Genomic DNA, 17,622 nt, shown 5'->3' on the forward strand with positions numbered 1-17,622 from the left:
GCTTTGCTTCATTCATCCTTCGAACATATCACCGCCCCCTTGTCCCCCCAGCCCCTTCCCTCCACGGGGACAGGAAGAGCTGTCCCCGGCTCCTTCAGAAAGTCCCACCACTCACTCCTCCCCTGCCCCTTGCCTGCCTTCTCTCTGGGGTAGGGCCTGAGCCTGCTACCTCCCCTTCTGTGCTCAGGACCCCTGCCTGGGGCTCTGCCCAGCAGCCACCTGTGCCCCTCACCCCAGTCCTGGGCCTATCCTGGGCCCCCACCCCAGGCTGGCCTCAGGCCCGGGCAGGCTCAGGGGTGTGTGAGTGTGTGTGACAAGCGTAGGGACGGGAGTGTGCTGGGGCGCAGAGCAGGGCGGGGTGGGGAGTAGGGGGTAAGCTCAGGGACTGAAGATTGGGAAGTGCGTGATGGGCTCCCCCATATTTAGGCCCTCATCGGGTGGGGTGGAGGTGTGGCTAGCCTCTGCTGCTCCCTGCCCCTCGGCCTTTTCTCTCTATGGGTAATTGGGACCGGTTTGCTAGCCCCACCCTTTAAAAAAAAAGATTTATTGAGGTAAAATTCACGTGACGTACAATTAGCCATTTAAAAGGGAATTTAATTCACAGTGTTGTGCAACCCCCGTCTCTGTCTAGTTCCACAACCTTTTCATCACCCCAAAAGGAGACCCGGTCCCCATTAGTTGCCACTCCCATCTCCCCTCACCCCATCCTTGACAGCCACCAGTCTGCTTTCTGTCTCCTTCCATTTACCTTTCTGTCTCCATTTGGGGCATTTCACATAAATACGTGACCCCTTTGTACCTGGCTTCTCTCACCTAAATATATATATATATATATATATATATATATATATGTATAATTTTTATTTATTTTTTATTTTTTTTCCTTCCCACTTGGCTTTTAAAATTTAAAAATTTTACTTTTCTGAAATAATTAGAGAGGCACAGGCAGTTGTACGATGGTAGGCCCTGTGGCTCCCCCCGACACCGCATCCCCACCCCCTTGCCCTGCCCAGGGCCTTTCAGACCTCTCCTGTGGTGGAGATTTGGGGACAGGAAATGGGAAATGAGGACCAAACCTGTCACAGCGGCCTTGAGCTGGGGCAGCCCACTCCCCAGTGGCCCCGGGGCCTTGAGTGCTGCCGCACGGGCCGGGCTTACCTCTGTGAGGGCGCCGCTGCTCCTCTGCAGCCTCGGGCTGGCCTGGGTGTGTTGGCGGCAGTGGCAGCCGTAGCAGCTGCAGCAGCGGCTGCTGGGAGGGTGGCCCCTGTCCCGGCCGTCCCCTCCCGCTGCCCAGCTTCCTTTCCCAGCAGCCAGTCGGGGCCCCGACGTCCCATACTCCCCTCCTGGGTTCTGGTCTGGTGCCCAGGTTGGGGGGAGAGGGTAGGGTTTCAGCCCTCCCCCAGCAGCTGGCCGGCAGGGAGAGGGGCTGGTTGTATTTTAAGCTGTGAGTGGTTCAGCAGGAACTCGGAGGCCTGCTCTCCCAATAGACGTGGTGCAGCCTTCCTGCGGACCACACGAGCTTGGAAGGCATGTGGGCACTGCCCGCCTGGGACCCAGGAACTATTAATATACCTGCCGCCACAGGGCAGCAGGCCCTTTGCCTGCCCGGGGCGGTGCTATCCTCGCCTTTTTGGGCACATTCTGCCTGTACCCCTTCCCTCTTCCGAGTCCCCTTGGTGGGGCCAGACACTCGGGGTAGTGTGAGCAGCGCCGTCTTTCTGGCCCTTCTGTCTGGCCTTGTTATCCCCATGACTCAGAGGGGTTCAGTAACCTGCCCCCCAAGGCCACGTGGCCATGCAGAGCCCCCAGTTGACAGCAGGCGCACTCTCTAGCGTGGTGACAGTAGCATCGGCCAGGAATTCTTGGGCTCTGGGCTCTCTCCTGCCCTCCGTCCATGACGTGGGGTGGGTAGAGCATAGGTGGGCAAACAGGCCAGTGTGCTGCAGCGACCCCCTGGCCAGTAGGGGAGCCGGGATCTGAACCCAGGCCCATCCCCTTCCCTTCATCTCAGGCGCCCAGGGTCCCCTCAAGCCTGTCCTCACAGCCTGAGGTTTGGGGAGCACTTCCCATCTGTCAGGTACCACGCCAGCCCCTCGAGGTACACACTTTCCTACCTGCCTCCGGCCTGAGGCTCAGAAGTGACAGCCCCAGAGTCACCCAGTGACAGCGTGGCAGGGCCGGATTCAGTCCTGTGTGCTGCCCACCACGCCCCCTGCCTCTCCCACTGGTGGTGGAGTGTGTGTGAGGGGAGCCCTTTCCTCCTGGGGGGCGTGGCCCTAGGTGGGTGGGCGTGCCCTCAGAGAGCCCTGTCTGGGGCCCTGCCCTGGGGCTCTAAGATCTGCTCCTTTTCTCCATGCTATCTCTGACTGAGGGCCTGCCAGGCGGGAAGGGTCCTCAGCACCTGCTGCCCAGTGGCCGACTTGGGGTCAGACCCAGCCCTGCCTGCCACGTCCCCATGTCTAATAAGATCTGCGTCAAGCCCTACACTGGGGCCCTCAGGCCTGCGTGGTGGGCTCGGGCCCTACTGGGCCTCACTCCAGCTCCACCAGCAGTTCACACCATTCTCAGCTGGCCCAGGTGCCTTCTCGGACCCGCTTAGGATGGGTGGGTCACGTCCCCCTGGGGGCTTCCTCCCTCCCAGCACTGCCCCTTTGCACCACTGGTCCCACCACTGCCTGGGGCTCAGGGAGAGTGGAGTGGGGTGGGGGTGCCCAGGCTGTCTGCCCTGGGCTTTGGGGGGCTCAGGGCCCGGACGAGGGTGCTATGTTGGGCTGACATGGTGGGAAGACTGCCCTGGAGGTGGCCTTGAACAAGGCCTGGGTGGACCTAGTGAGAACTGGGTGGAGAGGGAGGCCGGGGAGGTGTGAGCCAAGGTCTTGGCCTAGGCTGGGGCGCTTGCTGGAAACTTCCTGGTTTCCTGACCCGTTCCACACTTAGAGAGAGGCTCTCTGCACCAATAACGCCGGAATCTGTCACCTCCCTGGGAACACAGATGCACGAGGAGAATAATCCGGAGTGTCTCTTACAGCTCAGAAGGGGAAATGGAAGATCTCTCTCACGGATTCTCAAAATAGCTGGGATTTCTCCAAGCCCAGTGAACTCTGTGCGCCTGAGCTGGGGCCTGGGCGGCCCGTTGGCCTCTCACCCTGCTCCTGGTGACAGGCCCTTGCTCTGCACTGGGCAGGGAGGCCAGGAGGCACCTCCATGCCTCTTCTGGGGATCTCCCTTCCCCCCCGTGCTGTTGGGGGTCCGTGTCCCCTCGAAAGCCTTACAGTCAGGGCAACTCAGCCCTTGGAGGGCTGCCCCCAGGTGCCCCCTCCCAGGAGGTCTGTGGCATGGCTCCTGGGGGGCTCAGTGTGGGGCAGTTATATATTTAGTTGGGCCGTGGCTGTTGGGCCACTCGGGTTACATCTGCACAGAAGCCGGCGGAGCCAAGGCAGGCCCGGGCTGCCTTCCAGCACCGCGGCAGAATTTGATCTCGCCGGCCCGGCCCAGAGCACTTCGCGTGGGGAGGTCTGTGGTGGGGGCTGACGGCCGGCAGCTGGGGCCTCTGGCCGCAGCGGGCAGAGCGGGGCAGGCATGGACCTGAGCGTGAGCGTGGTGGCCCGGGAGACCAGCCAGGGCCTCGGCCCCGTCTTTGGCCTCAATGGCCTCCCCCGGCCCATGCCCCCCAAGACGATCAAGAAACCTAAAAAGGCCGTTCTCTTCTTTGAGGTGGAGATTCTGGACGCAAAGACCCGGGAGAAGCTGTGCTTCCTGGACAAGGTAGGACCGCAGTGCAGACTGCGCTGGCCCGAGGGTGCTGGGCCTGCGACCAGGGAGATGGGAGTGCCCCTCCACCTGGGTCCTGACACCCAGCCCCTGCCCTTCAGGGTGTGCAGGAGGCGTACTGTCCCTGGGCCTGCCCCAGCCGGCTTGCCGCTCAGGGTAGAGCACCCTGGCCCCTGGGTGTGGCCGGGAGCTGGCCTCCCAGTGTGAGAGGAGGTGAAGCAGCCTCAGTGGACCCTGCATGGCTCTGGGGCCTGGGAAGGAGGTGGAGTCCTGAGACCGGCCCCACTCCGAGGCCAGGCCAGGGGAAGGGGTTCGTCCCATCCCAGGGAGGTCTGGAACAGGTTGAGGGCCTTTTCTCTGGGGGGAGTTGCGGCTGGGGGTGGAGAGGAGAGGCGAGGTGGGCCTGGCTTCCCATGCTCACACCATCTCCCAGCCAGTCCAGGGGTGACCTGGCTGCCTGGTTAAAATGGCCCTCAGGCCCATGGCTGCCTTGTCGGCTCCCCCCTCCCATAGCAGTTGCCTGGGACCCCAGTCCATCCCACTTCACCAAGAGGGATTCTGGGTCCCGGGCTCCCCGCCCACGGCTTACTGGTGCCTGGCCTGTGTTTCCCCCAGGTGGAGCCCCAAGCCACCATTGCTGAGATCAAGAACCTTTTCACCAAGAGCCGTAAGTCCAGGGCCCAGCCACACTGCCCCCGCGACCCCTCTGGGCAGGGGCCTCTAGGTAGGACCCTGTCCTACATGCCTCTCCCGCAAGGGCCTGCAGAGATAACCCCAGTGTGGCCCAGGCTTCTCTGGGCTTGCCTGGGGCACCCGCCCCCGTGTGGCCATCAACAGGAACGCCCTTGCTGGGCTTTGGGAAGGACAACATCCCGCTTTGCCTGCTCTTCTGGTCTGTGTCCTGGAGCCACACAAACTTCAGAGATCTTGCCCGGGGGCCGGAGGAGCTGTAGGGACCCTGGGCCCCATCAGGCTGTGTGCTGTGACACCCTACTCTCCCTACAGATCCACAGTGGTACCCCGCCCGCCAGTCCCTCCGCCTGGACCCCAGTGAGTACAGCTGTCTGCTTGGCTGTCCCCGGGCTCCTGGGTGGCCCTGGGCGAAGGCCCAAGCAGGCCCTGAGCCCTGGCCCGACTCTCCGCAGAGGGCAAGTCCCTGAAGGATGAGGATGTTCTGCAGAAGCTGCCCGTGGGCACCACGGCCACCCTCTACTTCCGGGACCTGGGGGCCCAGATCAGCTGGGTAACGGTGCGTGCAGACCCCTCTCCCAGCAGCCTCGTCTCCCATCTGCCGCGTTGGGGTGACTCACCTCTCCCCTCCCCAGGTCTTCCTGACAGAGTACGCCGGGCCCCTTTTCATCTATCTGCTCTTCTACTTTCGGGTGCCCTTCATCTATGGCCACAAATATGACTTCACGTCCAGTCGGCACACGGTGGTACAGTGAGTGGGGCCGGGTGGGAGGAGGTGGCAGGGGGAGGGGAAGGCCTGCGGACCTGCCCCCGCTGAACTGGCTCCCCCGCCCCCAGCCTTGCCTGCATCTGCCACTCATTCCATTACATCAAGCGCCTGCTGGAGACGCTCTTCGTGCACCGCTTCTCCCACGGCACCATGCCGTTGCGCAACATCTTCAAGGTGAGCCCCCAGCTGCCTGTCCAGGCCCTTCACCCCCGGCCCTACCCTCCCTGGTCCCCCTCACCTGGGTCCTGCCCTCCACTGGGCCAGGCTCCATCCCGGCCCTGCTCCCTTTCAGAACTGCACCTACTACTGGGGCTTCGCCGCGTGGATGGCCTATTACATCAACCACCCTCTCTACACACCGCCAAGTAAGTGGCCTCGGGCCCTGCTCTCCCTTGTGAACACCCCTTCACCCAGGCTCTCCCCTCACGGGCTTCCCTCCTCTGCTTCCTCTTCAGCCTACGGAGCTCAGCAGGTTAAACTGGCGCTCGCCATCTTTGTGGTAAGCAGGCTGGGACGGATGACAGGGTGCGGGGAGTTTGGGGGGCGGCTCCGAGCTGACCCTGCTTCTCTAACAGATCTGCCAGCTCGGCAACTTCTCCATCCACATGGCCCTGCGGGACCTGCGGCCAGCTGGTGAGTGGCCTGCTCCGGGCAGGGGGGATGGCCACCTGGGCAGGCTGAGCCAGCGGGTCTCACTCCTGTCCTGTCCTCCCAGGGTCTAAGACCAGGAAGATCCCATACCCCACCAAGAACCCCTTCACATGGCTCTTCCTGCTGGTGTCTTGTCCCAATTACACCTACGAGGTGAGGGTCTGCCCTCCTCTCCTCTCCCTCCTGGGGCTTGGGGTCCCATGTGGAGGGCTAGCTTCTAGGAGGGGGCGGTGCCTGGCTCCGTAGCTGTTTCTGCAGTTTGAACTTGGAACATTTGGAAATGGAGAGACTGTGGCCTCTGTGGGGCCTGGGAGGTGTCCAGCTGGGCTTGTGGCTGTTGGGGACTGACGGGCAGCTTCATCGTGTAGTGCCCCCTTACTCCAGGCCCCTCGAGCTCTGGCGTGTGGTTCCCATCCCCTTACTAGAACAGCTGGGGCTGCCCAGCCCTGCCCGCCTTCACCCTGCCTGCTCTGCCCACAGGTGGGGTCCTGGATTGGCTTTGCCATCATGACACAGTGCCTCCCAGGTGAGCCCGCTGCTCCTTCCCCAGGGGGCCCCGCCCGTCCCTGCTGGGTGCAGCCCTCCCTCCCTGACTCCCCTGCTCCACCCCACAGTGGCCCTCTTCTCCCTGGTGGGCTTCACCCAGATGACCATCTGGGCCAAGGGCAAGCACCGCAGCTACCTGAAGGAGTTCCGAGACTACCCGCCCCTGCGCATGCCCATCATCCCCTTCCTGCTCTGAATGGCATCCCCTCACCCAGGCTCAGCCAGCCAGGCTCGTGTCCCCCCGCCCCAGTGTCATTCTGGGCGAGGAGTGGGAACCACTGCTCTCCAGCGTCTGGAATAAAACCTGCCTGCCCAGCTGGACTCAGACTCAGCGGTGTTTCTTTTGGGGGTCGGTTCGGGGCTCAGCACACCAAAGAAAGAGGCGGAGCTTGGGCTGAGGGCCCTGGAGGCTTTTATTTTTTTTGACTGGTCTACAGGGTGGTAGGCGGGGCCGCTACAGGGCCACCTCGGGGCCCACGTCACCGGACCCCTGGCCTCTGGCCTCCCTCTGCTCCCGCCTCTTCTTCCGCTGGAGCAGCCGCCGCTCCCGCTCAAACTCCTTCATGCGCTTCACGTAGCTGCAGGCAGAGTACAAGGAGGGAGGGGTAGCCTGGGGAGCTGATGGGACTCTGAGGGGGTTGCAGGTAGGGAAGACCTGCGTGCCTGTGATGTAACTCTGGGGTCTGCCCCCTCCCCTGGGGTGGACACCAGTGAGCCCAGAGCAAGAGCTGGGCCTCCCACCTGAACTAGGCGTGGCCACTCCTGTAGGCACCTCAAAGCAGCCCGCCCCACCCCACAGCCCCTTTGGGATTCCTCTTTCTACTGAGGTGGGGCCTGGCCGGGTGAGGGCTCGGGGCGGGCGTGGGGCTCACTCAAGGTGCTCGCAGTAGTCCCAGTCGTGCTGCTCGTGCTTGCAGGCCAGGAGGTTGGGGAAGCTGTCGCGCTTGCACTTGAGGAACCGGATGAGGTAGTGGGCGCAGTAGTCCCGCTGCTGGAGCACCAGCTGTGCGTCATTCATCTCCTGCTGAGTGGCCACCATCTCTGCGGGGGGGGGGGGGGGACGGGTGGGGCTCAGCCAGGGCCAGGAATAGCTTTCTAATTTGCACGAAAGCAACCCCCAACACTGAGGCCCAGATGGGCAGGGTCCCTCTCCCGCCATCACCGAGCACCTCGAAATCCACGCTAGATTCTTGCCTCCCCTCCCCCTGGGGTCACTCCCCAGACAGCCCCACCCTGCAGAGGTGTGTGTGCGTCTGTGTGTCTGCCTGGGGGACCTGGATCCCAGCTCTGTCCTCTCAGTGGAGGCACAGCTTCTGCCCGCCTCATAGAAAGCTGAACTAATAATCCTCGTCCTGCTGCCCCACCCACCTGGTAAACCCCACGGGGATGAAATCAACCTTCACTTCAACTGGGGCCCATCTGGGGGCCGTCAGTAATCGTGGGCACACACCCCAGCCCGCGCCCGCTGTGCTGGTGATCCTGAGCTCTGTCCCCACCTAGCACGGGGCACACAGGACCTAGCCTTCCTGCATCCTCAAGGGAACCCCTGCCCCCCCATCTTACCCCATCTTTCTTGGTCCTAGATGCTCCTCCTTTCTCGAACATTCTCTTCCCGTGCCCCCCCTCTCTGCCACACCCTCCCCAGGTTTCCTGCCATCTCTATGGCTGTCCAAACATTAAGCTGCCCAAACATTAAGCCTTGGCTTCTGGTGGTTCTTGCTAAGAGCCGTCCACTCATTCTAATTCATGGCTTCCGTCTCCACCCCGTATATCGTTGAGTCCCAGGCCTTGTGTCCACCTGCAGCCCCTGATAGTTTCCATGTCAAGGTGGCACTTCACACCTGATGCTCCAGCCTGATGAGTCAGTCAGTAGCCAGGATTTATGGAGTACCAACTGTGTGCTAGGTGCTGGGGATATACAAGGGAACATGCCAGGCAAGGATCCCTCCCTGCTCTTGGAGGGAGACACAGAACAAACAGGTAGAGCTAGATGTTGTAGGATGCCTGACAATGCTAAGTATTAGGGAGGAAAATAAGGGAGAGAGAGAGGCAGTGTGGGGAGGTGGGTCACAACTTTAGATGGAGGGGGCCGTCAAAAGGTGGCATACGAAGGTGAGGGAGTGGGTCACATAGACACCCGGGTAAGGCATCCCCAAGAGCGGCACAGCAGGTGCAAAGGCCCTGAAGTGGGAGGACAGGCGGGATGCCTCAGGGGTTTCGGCCTGAGCATGTAGTGGTCAGCGCTGGAGGGAGGCACAGGGTTGGTAGGGGAGGTCGGGAGCTCTGTTTCAGGCCTGCTGAGTGCAAGATGCCCCTTAAATGTGGAGTGGAGATGCCAAGCAGGCAGTGAGGTCCATGAGTCTGGGGTTCAGGGTCAAGGCCCAGCTGGAGATAAAAACTCCAGCCCTGGTGCACAGCAGCCATTTGAAACCAGAGGACTAGCAACGACCCCCAGGGAGTGGTGGGAGTGGGTGGAGACAGGAGAGACCCACGCAGTGGGGCGCCTTGGCATTTACAAGGCAGGGAGGTGGGCGGGAGCTGTGGGGTCTTGGAACCACGTGAAGAGGGGCTCCCAGGAGGTGGCAGCGACCGGCCGTGCCTGCTGCTGCCATAGTGGAGTTAGACCTGAGAATCTGGGCCACAACTACTGAGCCTGCACGTCTGGAGCCTGTGCTCCACAACAAGAGAGGCCACGATAGTGGGAGGCCCGCGATGAAGAGTGGCCCCCGCTTGCCAAAACTAGAGAAAGCCCTCGCACAGAAACGAAGACCCGACACAACCCCCCCCCCAAAATTTTTTTTTTTAATTTTATTTATTTATTTATTTATTGGCTGTGTCAGGTCTTCGTTGCTGCGTGCGGGCTTCGTCGCGGTGTGCGGGCTTCTCATTGCGGGGGCTTCTCTTGTTGCGGAGCACGGGCTCTAGGCGCGCGGGCTTCAGCAGTTGTGGCTCGCGGGCTCTAGAGCGCGGGCTCAGTAGCTATGGTGCACGGGCTTAGTTGTTCTGCGGCATGTGGGATCTTCCTGGACCAGGGCTCGAACCCATGCCCCCTGCATTGGCAGGCGGATTCTTAACCACGGCACCACCAGGGAAGCCCCAGGAGAAGATATTACAACAGCAGAAATAACAGCGTATTTGCATGTTGATGGGAAAACCAACCTTGCAAGAGAGGGAGAGTGGTTGGAGCAGTCCTTGGGTAGGTGAGAGGATGGGATGGAGGGCATCAGAGGGCTCACCTGGAGCAGAGGCTTAGCTAAAGCCGGGGCAGATCATCTGGGCTAACAGGAGAGAAGGTGGAGTCCAGGGTGTGTAGGAAGCAGGGATGAAGGGAGCCCACAAGAGCTCTTTTGGCTGCTTCTATTTTCTTAAGAGGATACAAAGTGACTAGCTGAAAGGAGGTGCTGGGGTCTGAGAGAGAAGGCGTGAGACCATGGTCTAGGAAGGAGCCCGAGAGAGCGAAGGGCCAGGGAATGTGACAGGAAAACAGCAGCATGAAGAGTCAACTGGGGGAGCAATTGGGAGACCAGTCAGGGAGGATGGGTGTTTTTCTCCCACGATGTTCAGCTGCACAGGGACAGGAGCCACGGAGGAGAGCTGGCTTTAACCAGGGTTCTGGTTAAGCAAGACAGAGGAGGGGATGCGGTGGGGCGGCTCTGGGTGTTTGCAAAACATTAATGGGAAAGCAGGGTGTGAGGGGCAGCGGGAAGGACTGACAGGATAAGGAGGTGGGGGTACTGATGGACTGCAGGTTCCAGTGGGGCTAAAGGAACTACAAGGACTCGAGACACCATAGGACCGTACCTCCCAACATTCTCCTAAATCCACACCTCTCTGCACCACCCCATTCCCTTAGGGATCTCTCTGTCTCCAAGTCGTCGCCCACCTGGCAGCCAACGTGACCTTTTGATAAAGCAAATCTGATCGTGTCCCTCCTCTGCTTTGAAGCACTAGCTCTCCCCTCTCCTTGGTCTCGGTGGGGCCAACTCCTCCGCATCTCCCGCAGGCCTCGCTTCCAGTCATAGTCTCCTGAAAGCCCGCCTTGATACTCCCAGGGGCCATCATCAAGATCCGCCAGGTTCCTTTGTCTTCCCTACAGGGCTGTGAGTTCCCCCTTAGTCAGTGCCTGCTGCATCCTCGGTGCCCAACTCGGGACTTGGTCCAGGACTGGCGCTCGATATGCTTGTGATATTAACGAATAAAAAAAGCAAAGTGCAGAACAGTATGTGCGGCGTGAGCCCCCCTCGTGTTTTCTCTAGCATACCTAAAAATAGTAGCGACATCCGGACAGAGGTACAATAAGCACATCCCTTCCGCGATAAACCCTCCCATAGTTCCCCACTCACTCCAGGACTACCGCCTCATTAGGTCCTGTGTCGCCACTCTCTTTTGCCCCCGGGCTTTTTGTTCAAACAGTGCCTTCTGCCTGGAATGCCTCCACACTCAGGCAGGGTCACGCGCGCCCCCTGGACTCCTCCGGGCCGAGGTCAGGGCTGAACCCAGACACAGTGCATGACGCTCGAGACCAGCCGACCCCGGGGTTCAGGGGTTCCGGCGCCCACCCCAAACTCCCGCCGGCCGCGCCTGCGCACTGGGACTCACCGCGTTCTTTGCGCCCGGGGAAGCCGTAGTCTGGCGGGAAGGTGGGCATCCGCAGGGGGTCGGGCTCCACCGATGCATCGCCCAGGTAACGCCGACCTAGGTGCGCCCCCATGGTTGCAGTCGCCGCAGGCTCCTGCAGCAGACAGGGTCACCCAGCTCCTACCCGGAAGCACTCCTTGGCCAGCGACGGCTTCCGGGTTGCTCAGGCCGCAGCGGGGATCATAGAGATGAACGACTCCGGAGGACTTCAGGTATCTCTGGCGCCACCTTGCGGTTGGGCTGAGATAGTAAGGTGCGCGCCTCCTACTCTGGTGATCGCCAGAGGGGGCCTCCCTGCTTCTGGAAATCCATCTGGGCAGGAGAGGGTGGACGATGTGAGCCTGGGGCTTCCTCCCACCCTCCCTGGGCGCCTCTGGTCTCCTGAAGCTAGAGCACAAATGAAAATTATTCTTATGTCGTATTTCTAGCTTCTCCCGAAGCTAGAGCGCAAATGAAAATTATTCTTATGTCGTATTTCAAAAAAGTCTTTATTCTAAAACTTTCGAATTTGTCATAAAAAACCCTGCACAGAGCTGACATAATTAGCAAATATCAAAAGTTTAAATAAAATTATTTAAAATAAGCATTTTAATTAAGTTTAATTTAAATAAGCAAATAAAAGTTATTTATAAACTATTTATAAGCTGAGATTTTAAATAAATCCAATTTAGTACTTTGTAAAAATAAAACGAGCTGTGATTGTAGTATCCCTGTAGTTGCCCCTGTAAAGAATGAGTATTACATTTCACCCCTGTTACATTAGAGCTTCTACACATGTATATTTAAAAGTATAATACATTGGTAATACTGCCAAATACTTCTTGACCCAATGTGCAGCTGTAACAAATGTTGTGTTAATTTGTTACTCTCTCTGGAATCCTGCACATTGGAACACAAAAGAGAAGCCTTTCACTGGGTGCTTGGCCGTGCTGGGAAATGATACTTGGATGCTGCATGATTAGATTTCATTTGACAAGGTGTTGTGGGTTGAATTGTGTCCACCCCTCCTCCCCCAAATAAGTTGAAATCCTAACCCCTGGGAACCTGTGAATGTGATCTTATTTGAAAGTAGGGTCTTTGCAGATGTAATCAAGTTAAGATTAGGTCATGATGGACTCGGGTGGGTCCTAATCCAATGACTGATGTCCTTATAAGAGGGAAATTTGGACACAGACATGCACACAGAGCATCACATGATGCTGGAGGCAGAGACTGGAGTGATGCATCTACAAGCATATGAACACCAAGGATCCCAGGCCAGGAAGGATCCTCCCCCAGAGACTTGGGAGTAAGCATGGCCCTGCTCACACCTTATTTTGGACTTGCAGCCTCCAGAACCGTGAGACTATAAATTTTTCTTGTTCTAAGCCACCTAGTTTGTGGTACCTTGTTATGGCAGCCCTAGGAAACAAATACACAAGATAATTTGTCTTTTCTCCTACCTAAACTTGTCTGGTGCTCAAGTCCCCTACACACCCCAAAGCAGCATCTGTTTCCAGCACTGGCAGCGGCACAACCAGAATCACACTCAGACACAGGAGGGCATCAGCCAGAGTGGCGGGGAAGTGCTCCCTGGAGGCCTGAGTGGCATTGATACCGAGAGATGTCATGTTTAGAGTTACGGTTGTTCTATGCCAGCTCCAATCACAAGATATCAGGTGACAGCAGCATCCGGTGTTCTTCAGTAAATTTATTTTGTGTTTGTAATATGTGAGATTCTCTAAAGCAAGCCAGATTCCTCTACTTGGGCCAAGGGGGTTTCCTGCTATTTGAGAGAACAGATGTCCTGGATTAGAACCCTATTTGTGTGGTCTGGGTGAGTGCCTTTAGCTCTTTGTAAAATCGAGATCTCAATTTTAATGTTTTAAGCATTAAATGTGTTAATTATATGAAGTACTTATAGCAGTGCTTAGCACATAGCATTAGATAAGTGTTACTTATTGTTACTACTACATCCCTCTATTATGAATGGCTGTGTCAGACCTTGAGGACACAGAGGTGAACAAGAAGAAAAGAGTGGGGGTGGAGGGTATCTCTCTCCACTCACACGCATCCTACGAAGGGCTTTAAATACAATCTGTAGTGGGTTAAACAGTGCTGCCCCCTTAAAAAGGTACGTCCATACCCTAATCCTGGGAACCTGTGAATGTGACCTTATTTGGAAAACGTGCCTTTGCAAATGTAATGAAGGGTATTGAGATGAGATCGTAGGCCAGGTAGGCCTCCAATGCAATAAGTGTTCTTATAAGAGAAAGATGGAGGGAGATTTGACATCAACAGAAGAGGAGACAGAGAAAGAGAGAAGGTCGTGTGAAGACAGAGGCAGAAATTGGAGTGATGCGGCCACAAGCCAAGGAACACCTGGAGCCACCAGAGGCTGAAGGAGGCAAGGAGCAGAATCTCCCCTAGAGCCTTTGGAGGGAGCACAGCTCTGCCGACAACATGATTTCAGACTTCGGGCCTCCAGAACTGTGAGAGAACAAATTTCTGTTGCGTTAAGCCACCCAGTTTGTGGTCATTTGTCGAGCAGCCTTAGGAAATGAATACACCACCTTATAGATGGATAACCCCCAAATCTGTCTCTAGATATGTCTTCTCCCCTGAAATGCCGACACATGAATATATCCAGCCACCGACTGGGCACCTTCACATGCTTATTCTGTTTGAGCTGCTATAATAAAGGCTTATAAACAATAGAAATTTATTTCTCACAGTTCTGGAGGTGGGAAATCCAAGATCAGGGTGCCAGCATGGTTGGGTTCCAGCGAGGGTCCTCTTCTGGGTTGCAGACGGCCAGCTTTTCATTGTGTCCTCACATGGTGGAAAGGGGGTGAGCTTGCTCCCATGTCTCTTCTTCTAAGGGCACTAATCCCATTTGTGAGGCTCCACCCCCATGACTTAATCACTTCCCAAAGGCCTCACCTCCTAATACTATCACATTGGGGATTAGATTTCAACATATGAATTTTTTTTTTTTTTTGGTGGTGGTGGTGGGGAGATACAAACAGTCTATAACACACCCTCAAACGACACTCCTGATTTCTCTCTGTTCTCTCCTAAATCTGTTCCTCCCTCTGTCTTCCTGTCTTGGGCAATGTCTGCTCCATTTTTTCCAGGTGTCAGGCCCCAAACCTTTTGGTCATACTCAACTCTAGTCCTCTCACTCCAGCCATCCAAATCAGTGGCAAATTTCTTTGGTTGCACTGTAGAAACCGATAAAGAACACAACCCATTCCTACCCCCTCCAATGGCCACCAGCCCCATCCAGGTCATGGCCATATCTCCAGTACAACTGCAGTAGGCTTCTCCTGGCCCCCACCTTCCTTAATCTCTCACCCTCGGGTTGCACCTGTCAAAACAGAAATTGGATCATGTCCTTCCTCTGCTGAAACCCTCCCGTGGCTCCCCATTTATGCGGAGCAAAAGCCACACCCAGCCTGAAAGCATTTGACTCAGGAGGTCTGGAGCCCCAGAATCTGCATTTCCCAGGTGACAGAGATATTGCTGGTCTGGGGACCAACCTTGGGAGAACTACTGAGCTAGATTTTCATGTGCTGACACAGGGACGTAGCCATGATATATTGGGAACTCAAAAAGGCAAGTGAAACAGAAAGTCATCAGTTAGATCCATTAAACTGTAACTTGCTTAATAAGTAGTGAACTGTAACGTCCCTTCACGGATCAAGCTTGCTTTCATTGTTTTTATAAAAACTTGCATGTCCTCCAAGTGTCACGTAGCCTAAACAATAATATGTCTACCAGGCTTGTTTTTCAGGAACTTGGAGTCAGCTGTGTCCAGTCTGAGCTCAAGCCAGTTAAGACTGGTTGGGACCACCCACCCTCCAACTGGGTCTGCACAGGTGTCCAATCAGTGTCCTTTTGACGTCAGAGGACTCAAAACTCCACCCTCAGAGCAGGCTAACCCTGCCATTTTCTGGACTTGCATCCCGTGGAGAAGCATGTAGCTTACATTGGCCTGAGTAGAATGATGATTACCTCACTTAAAAGAAAAGATCTCTAATCACCTTTCCCCATGCTCCCCAAGCCTCAGCTTTATTCCATAAATATCCCGAGCCCCTCACCTTCAGGGAGGTGGAGTTGAGATATGTTCTCCCATCTTGCTTGGCTGCCTTGTGAGTGAACCCTTTCTCTGCTGCAAAATTGGTGTCTCAGGTTTGGCTTGCTGGGCATCTGGCAAACACACCTGGTTCAGTAACGCAAGCCATGGAGGATAGACCGATGGTGATTGAGACTTCCTTTCCAGGAAGTTCTGTCCCCAGAACGTGGTATAGATTTGTGATCCTTGCGCACTTCCTGACTCCAGGGGACAACATGCACGTTCTTGTCTTTGTGAATGGCACTCCTGGAGTTGTGCAGTGCCCAACCTGCACGGCTATACCAGGCAGCCCTACCCTGTTCTGTGTGTCTCCCCTCTGCCTCTCTTTTTCTGTGTGTCAGCTGCTCACCTAGAGGCCAGAGCTGGGAGGAGACCCAGAGTGGCAAATCACGGTGCCAGCTCACTCTCCCTGCGTGATCTTGGGAAGTGACTTCCCTTTCAGAGATGCAGTTTACTCATCTGTAAAATGGGTCCCTACTAAACAGCTCCCACCCCCTTCATGGTTTTATTTTCCTTATTAGCACTTACCGCCCTCTAACCTGAGATCTACATATTTGACTTAGTATTTAACTTGTTAACTGTTGGTCTCTCCTCTTGAAGGTCAGCTCTGCAGAGCAGGGAATTTTACCTGTCTTGTTCACCGCTGTATTTCTGCACCTAGAAGGGTACTGGCGCACAGCGGGGGTTTAGTAAATACTTGTCAAAAATCAACAAATGAATAAATGAACAGGGTGGTTTGGAAGAACCAGTCGGTCAACCAGTTGATGGTTGCCTGAAAAGCGCTTCCTGCCGGGCACCTAGGAGGTATCCAGTACGCGCATGCGCTATTATCACTTTCATCTGGGTGGCGCTCTCTAACTAGAAGGCCCACCAGAGGGGACTCCCACGACCAGTCGTTTCACTAGAGGATGAAGAGGTCCAAGCCAGGGATGACTCTGGGTGGGTGGGGATGTGGACCTACATCTGTCCTGAGGTCCCTGGACGCAGATGCTTCAGCTTGGTCTGTCCATACTCAGAGTTGGAGATCTGAGGGGGGATAATATTAGAGTGAGGGTGGTATTCAGGGGTGAGGGAGGGGCCGGGCCTCAGTCACCCGTGCCCCACAGTCTTCCTGTTTTTCTTCTTCTACCAACCATCTGATGAGACCTTACTGTGTTCCCCGCCCGCATCCCCAGGTGCCCTGCATCACTGCCCACAGCTTCCCCGCCCCTCCTTCCTCTTTCCCGGGCCACTGCCATCTGCGCAGAGGCTTCTGCTCTGCCCCGGGCAGGGGCTGCATTAGCATTTTGTGGGCGGAACAGCCTCGGAGGCCCCAGGTGGGGCCGGGGATGGAGAAGAACATTCTGGGCGGAGTTTGCGCCTCGCCTCGGTCCGCTGCATGGGAGGTCGGAAGCTCTGGGTACTTTAGTTCCGGAGAGGAGGAAAAATAAATTAGCTTGGCCTAGACAGTCCCTGGGGAAGACCTGGCCTCGGTCCGTGGTAGTGACCAGAGGCGCGCCTGTAATCCAGGAGCTGCCCCGGGATTCTGCTGCCTGCGTGTCGGGCTGCTGGCTGGTGGTGGAGGACCAGCGAGCCTGGAGTGGCCTGGCCTTAGGGTTTGGTGGGCAGGACCGTCACTCATTCATTCAACAAACATCCTATTGGACACAATGTGTGTGATAAGATGGTGATAACTGTTAAGGACAAACGTAATGAATGGAGTGTATGGAGAAGGGTGGGCTTGGAACTTCAGTTTTAGAAAGTTTCACTGAGAAGGGGACATTGGATCTCAGACTCCCTGTTTCTCGAAGACACCAGGAGCTTGCTGTCCTCAGGGCCTTTGCACAGACTAGAATGCTTTTCTTCCAGAGAGGTACAGGGCTTTCCCCCACCTTCTTCAGTTGATTTCAACTGTCAGGTCTTTCCTGATCATCTCCTTCTCCTCCCCCCCTCCCTCCCCCCTCCTTCTTTTAAAATTGATATATAATTCACATATAACATTATATTAGTTTCAGGTGTACAACGTGATGCAATGTTTGTATATATTGTGAAATGGTCACCACATTAAGTCTTATTAACATCCATCCATTACGGCACCGTTACCCTTTTTTTTATTTTTCTTGTAATGAGAACTTTCAAGAGATACTTACTCTGTGAAAGCAGTGTTATTTCAGGGCATGGATCAGGTATGTGTTCTGTAGTGCATATAAGGAAGTGTTTGTAGACACACAAGGTGGTTCTAAGAGTGCTAATTGCTCAGCAAGATTAGATGAGTCTTACATCAGTAAATAACGTGCCGACCATTTTTTATTGCATGTAGTGGTGTATTTAACAGCTCATGTATAAAAACGTTTTTTTTTTGAGCGTTCCTTGATCATCCAGTTGTGAACAGTATTACTTTAGTGAATGGATGTGCAGGCAGTTCCGTAATGCATGTAGAGGAGTGCCTAGAAACACAGAT

General features: G+C 56.0%; 2 protein-coding genes across 4 annotated transcripts in view; one reads left to right on the forward strand and one right to left on the reverse strand.

Moving 5' to 3' along the window:
- TECR (trans-2,3-enoyl-CoA reductase) overlaps window positions 1-6,853 on the forward strand; it is a 28,175-nt gene extending 21,322 nt beyond the window's left edge. For 2 of the 3 annotated variants that reach the window (XM_073803211.1, XM_073803210.1), the window contains exons 2-12: window positions 3,715-3,765; window positions 4,387-4,438; window positions 4,777-4,821; window positions 4,917-5,020; window positions 5,097-5,212; window positions 5,299-5,404; window positions 5,523-5,595; window positions 5,686-5,729; window positions 5,806-5,863; window positions 6,362-6,407; window positions 6,496-6,853. In XM_073803211.1, coding sequence (XP_073659312.1) covers window positions 3,715-3,765; window positions 4,387-4,438; window positions 4,777-4,821; window positions 4,917-5,020; window positions 5,097-5,212; window positions 5,299-5,404; window positions 5,523-5,595; window positions 5,686-5,729; window positions 5,806-5,863; window positions 6,362-6,407; window positions 6,496-6,853 — 1,053 coding nt within the window. Of the gene's footprint in view, window positions 1-3,714; window positions 3,766-4,386; window positions 4,439-4,776; window positions 4,822-4,916; window positions 5,021-5,096; window positions 5,213-5,298; window positions 5,405-5,522; window positions 5,596-5,685; window positions 5,730-5,805; window positions 5,864-5,945; window positions 6,035-6,361; window positions 6,408-6,495 lie in introns of all 3 variants that reach the window. The other variant, XM_033854207.2, reaches the window with a different exon arrangement.
- NDUFB7 (NADH:ubiquinone oxidoreductase subunit B7) lies at window positions 6,817-11,214 on the reverse strand. Its single transcript, XM_033854209.2, has 3 exons — window positions 11,027-11,214; window positions 7,300-7,468; window positions 6,817-7,005 (listed from the first exon to the last, which is right to left on the reverse strand). The coding sequence occupies exons 1-3, from the start codon at window positions 11,136-11,138 to the stop codon at window positions 6,882-6,884; spliced, it is 405 nt and encodes a 134-aa protein (XP_033710100.1). The 5' UTR covers window positions 11,139-11,214; the 3' UTR covers window positions 6,817-6,881.
- Window positions 11,215-17,622: the final 6,408 nt, after the last annotated feature.

Source organism: Tursiops truncatus, chromosome 3, assembly GCF_011762595.2.
Source record: "Tursiops truncatus isolate mTurTru1 chromosome 3, mTurTru1.mat.Y, whole genome shotgun sequence".
Lineage (NCBI taxonomy): Eukaryota > Metazoa > Chordata > Mammalia > Artiodactyla > Delphinidae > Tursiops > Tursiops truncatus.

Coding starts and splice junctions, on each gene's coding strand:
- NDUFB7 (XM_033854209.2), bottom strand. CDS start 11,138: ATGGGGGCGCACCTAGGTCGGCGTTACCTGGGCGATGCATCGGTGGAG. Junction 7,469..11,026: donor CCCCGGGCGCAAAGAACGCG/GTGAGTCCCAGT, acceptor CCCCCCCCGCAG/AGATGGTGGCCACTCAGCAG. Junction 7,006..7,299: donor GACTACTGCGAGCACCTTGA/GTGAGCCCCACG, acceptor CTCTGCCTGCAG/CTACGTGAAGCGCATGAAGG.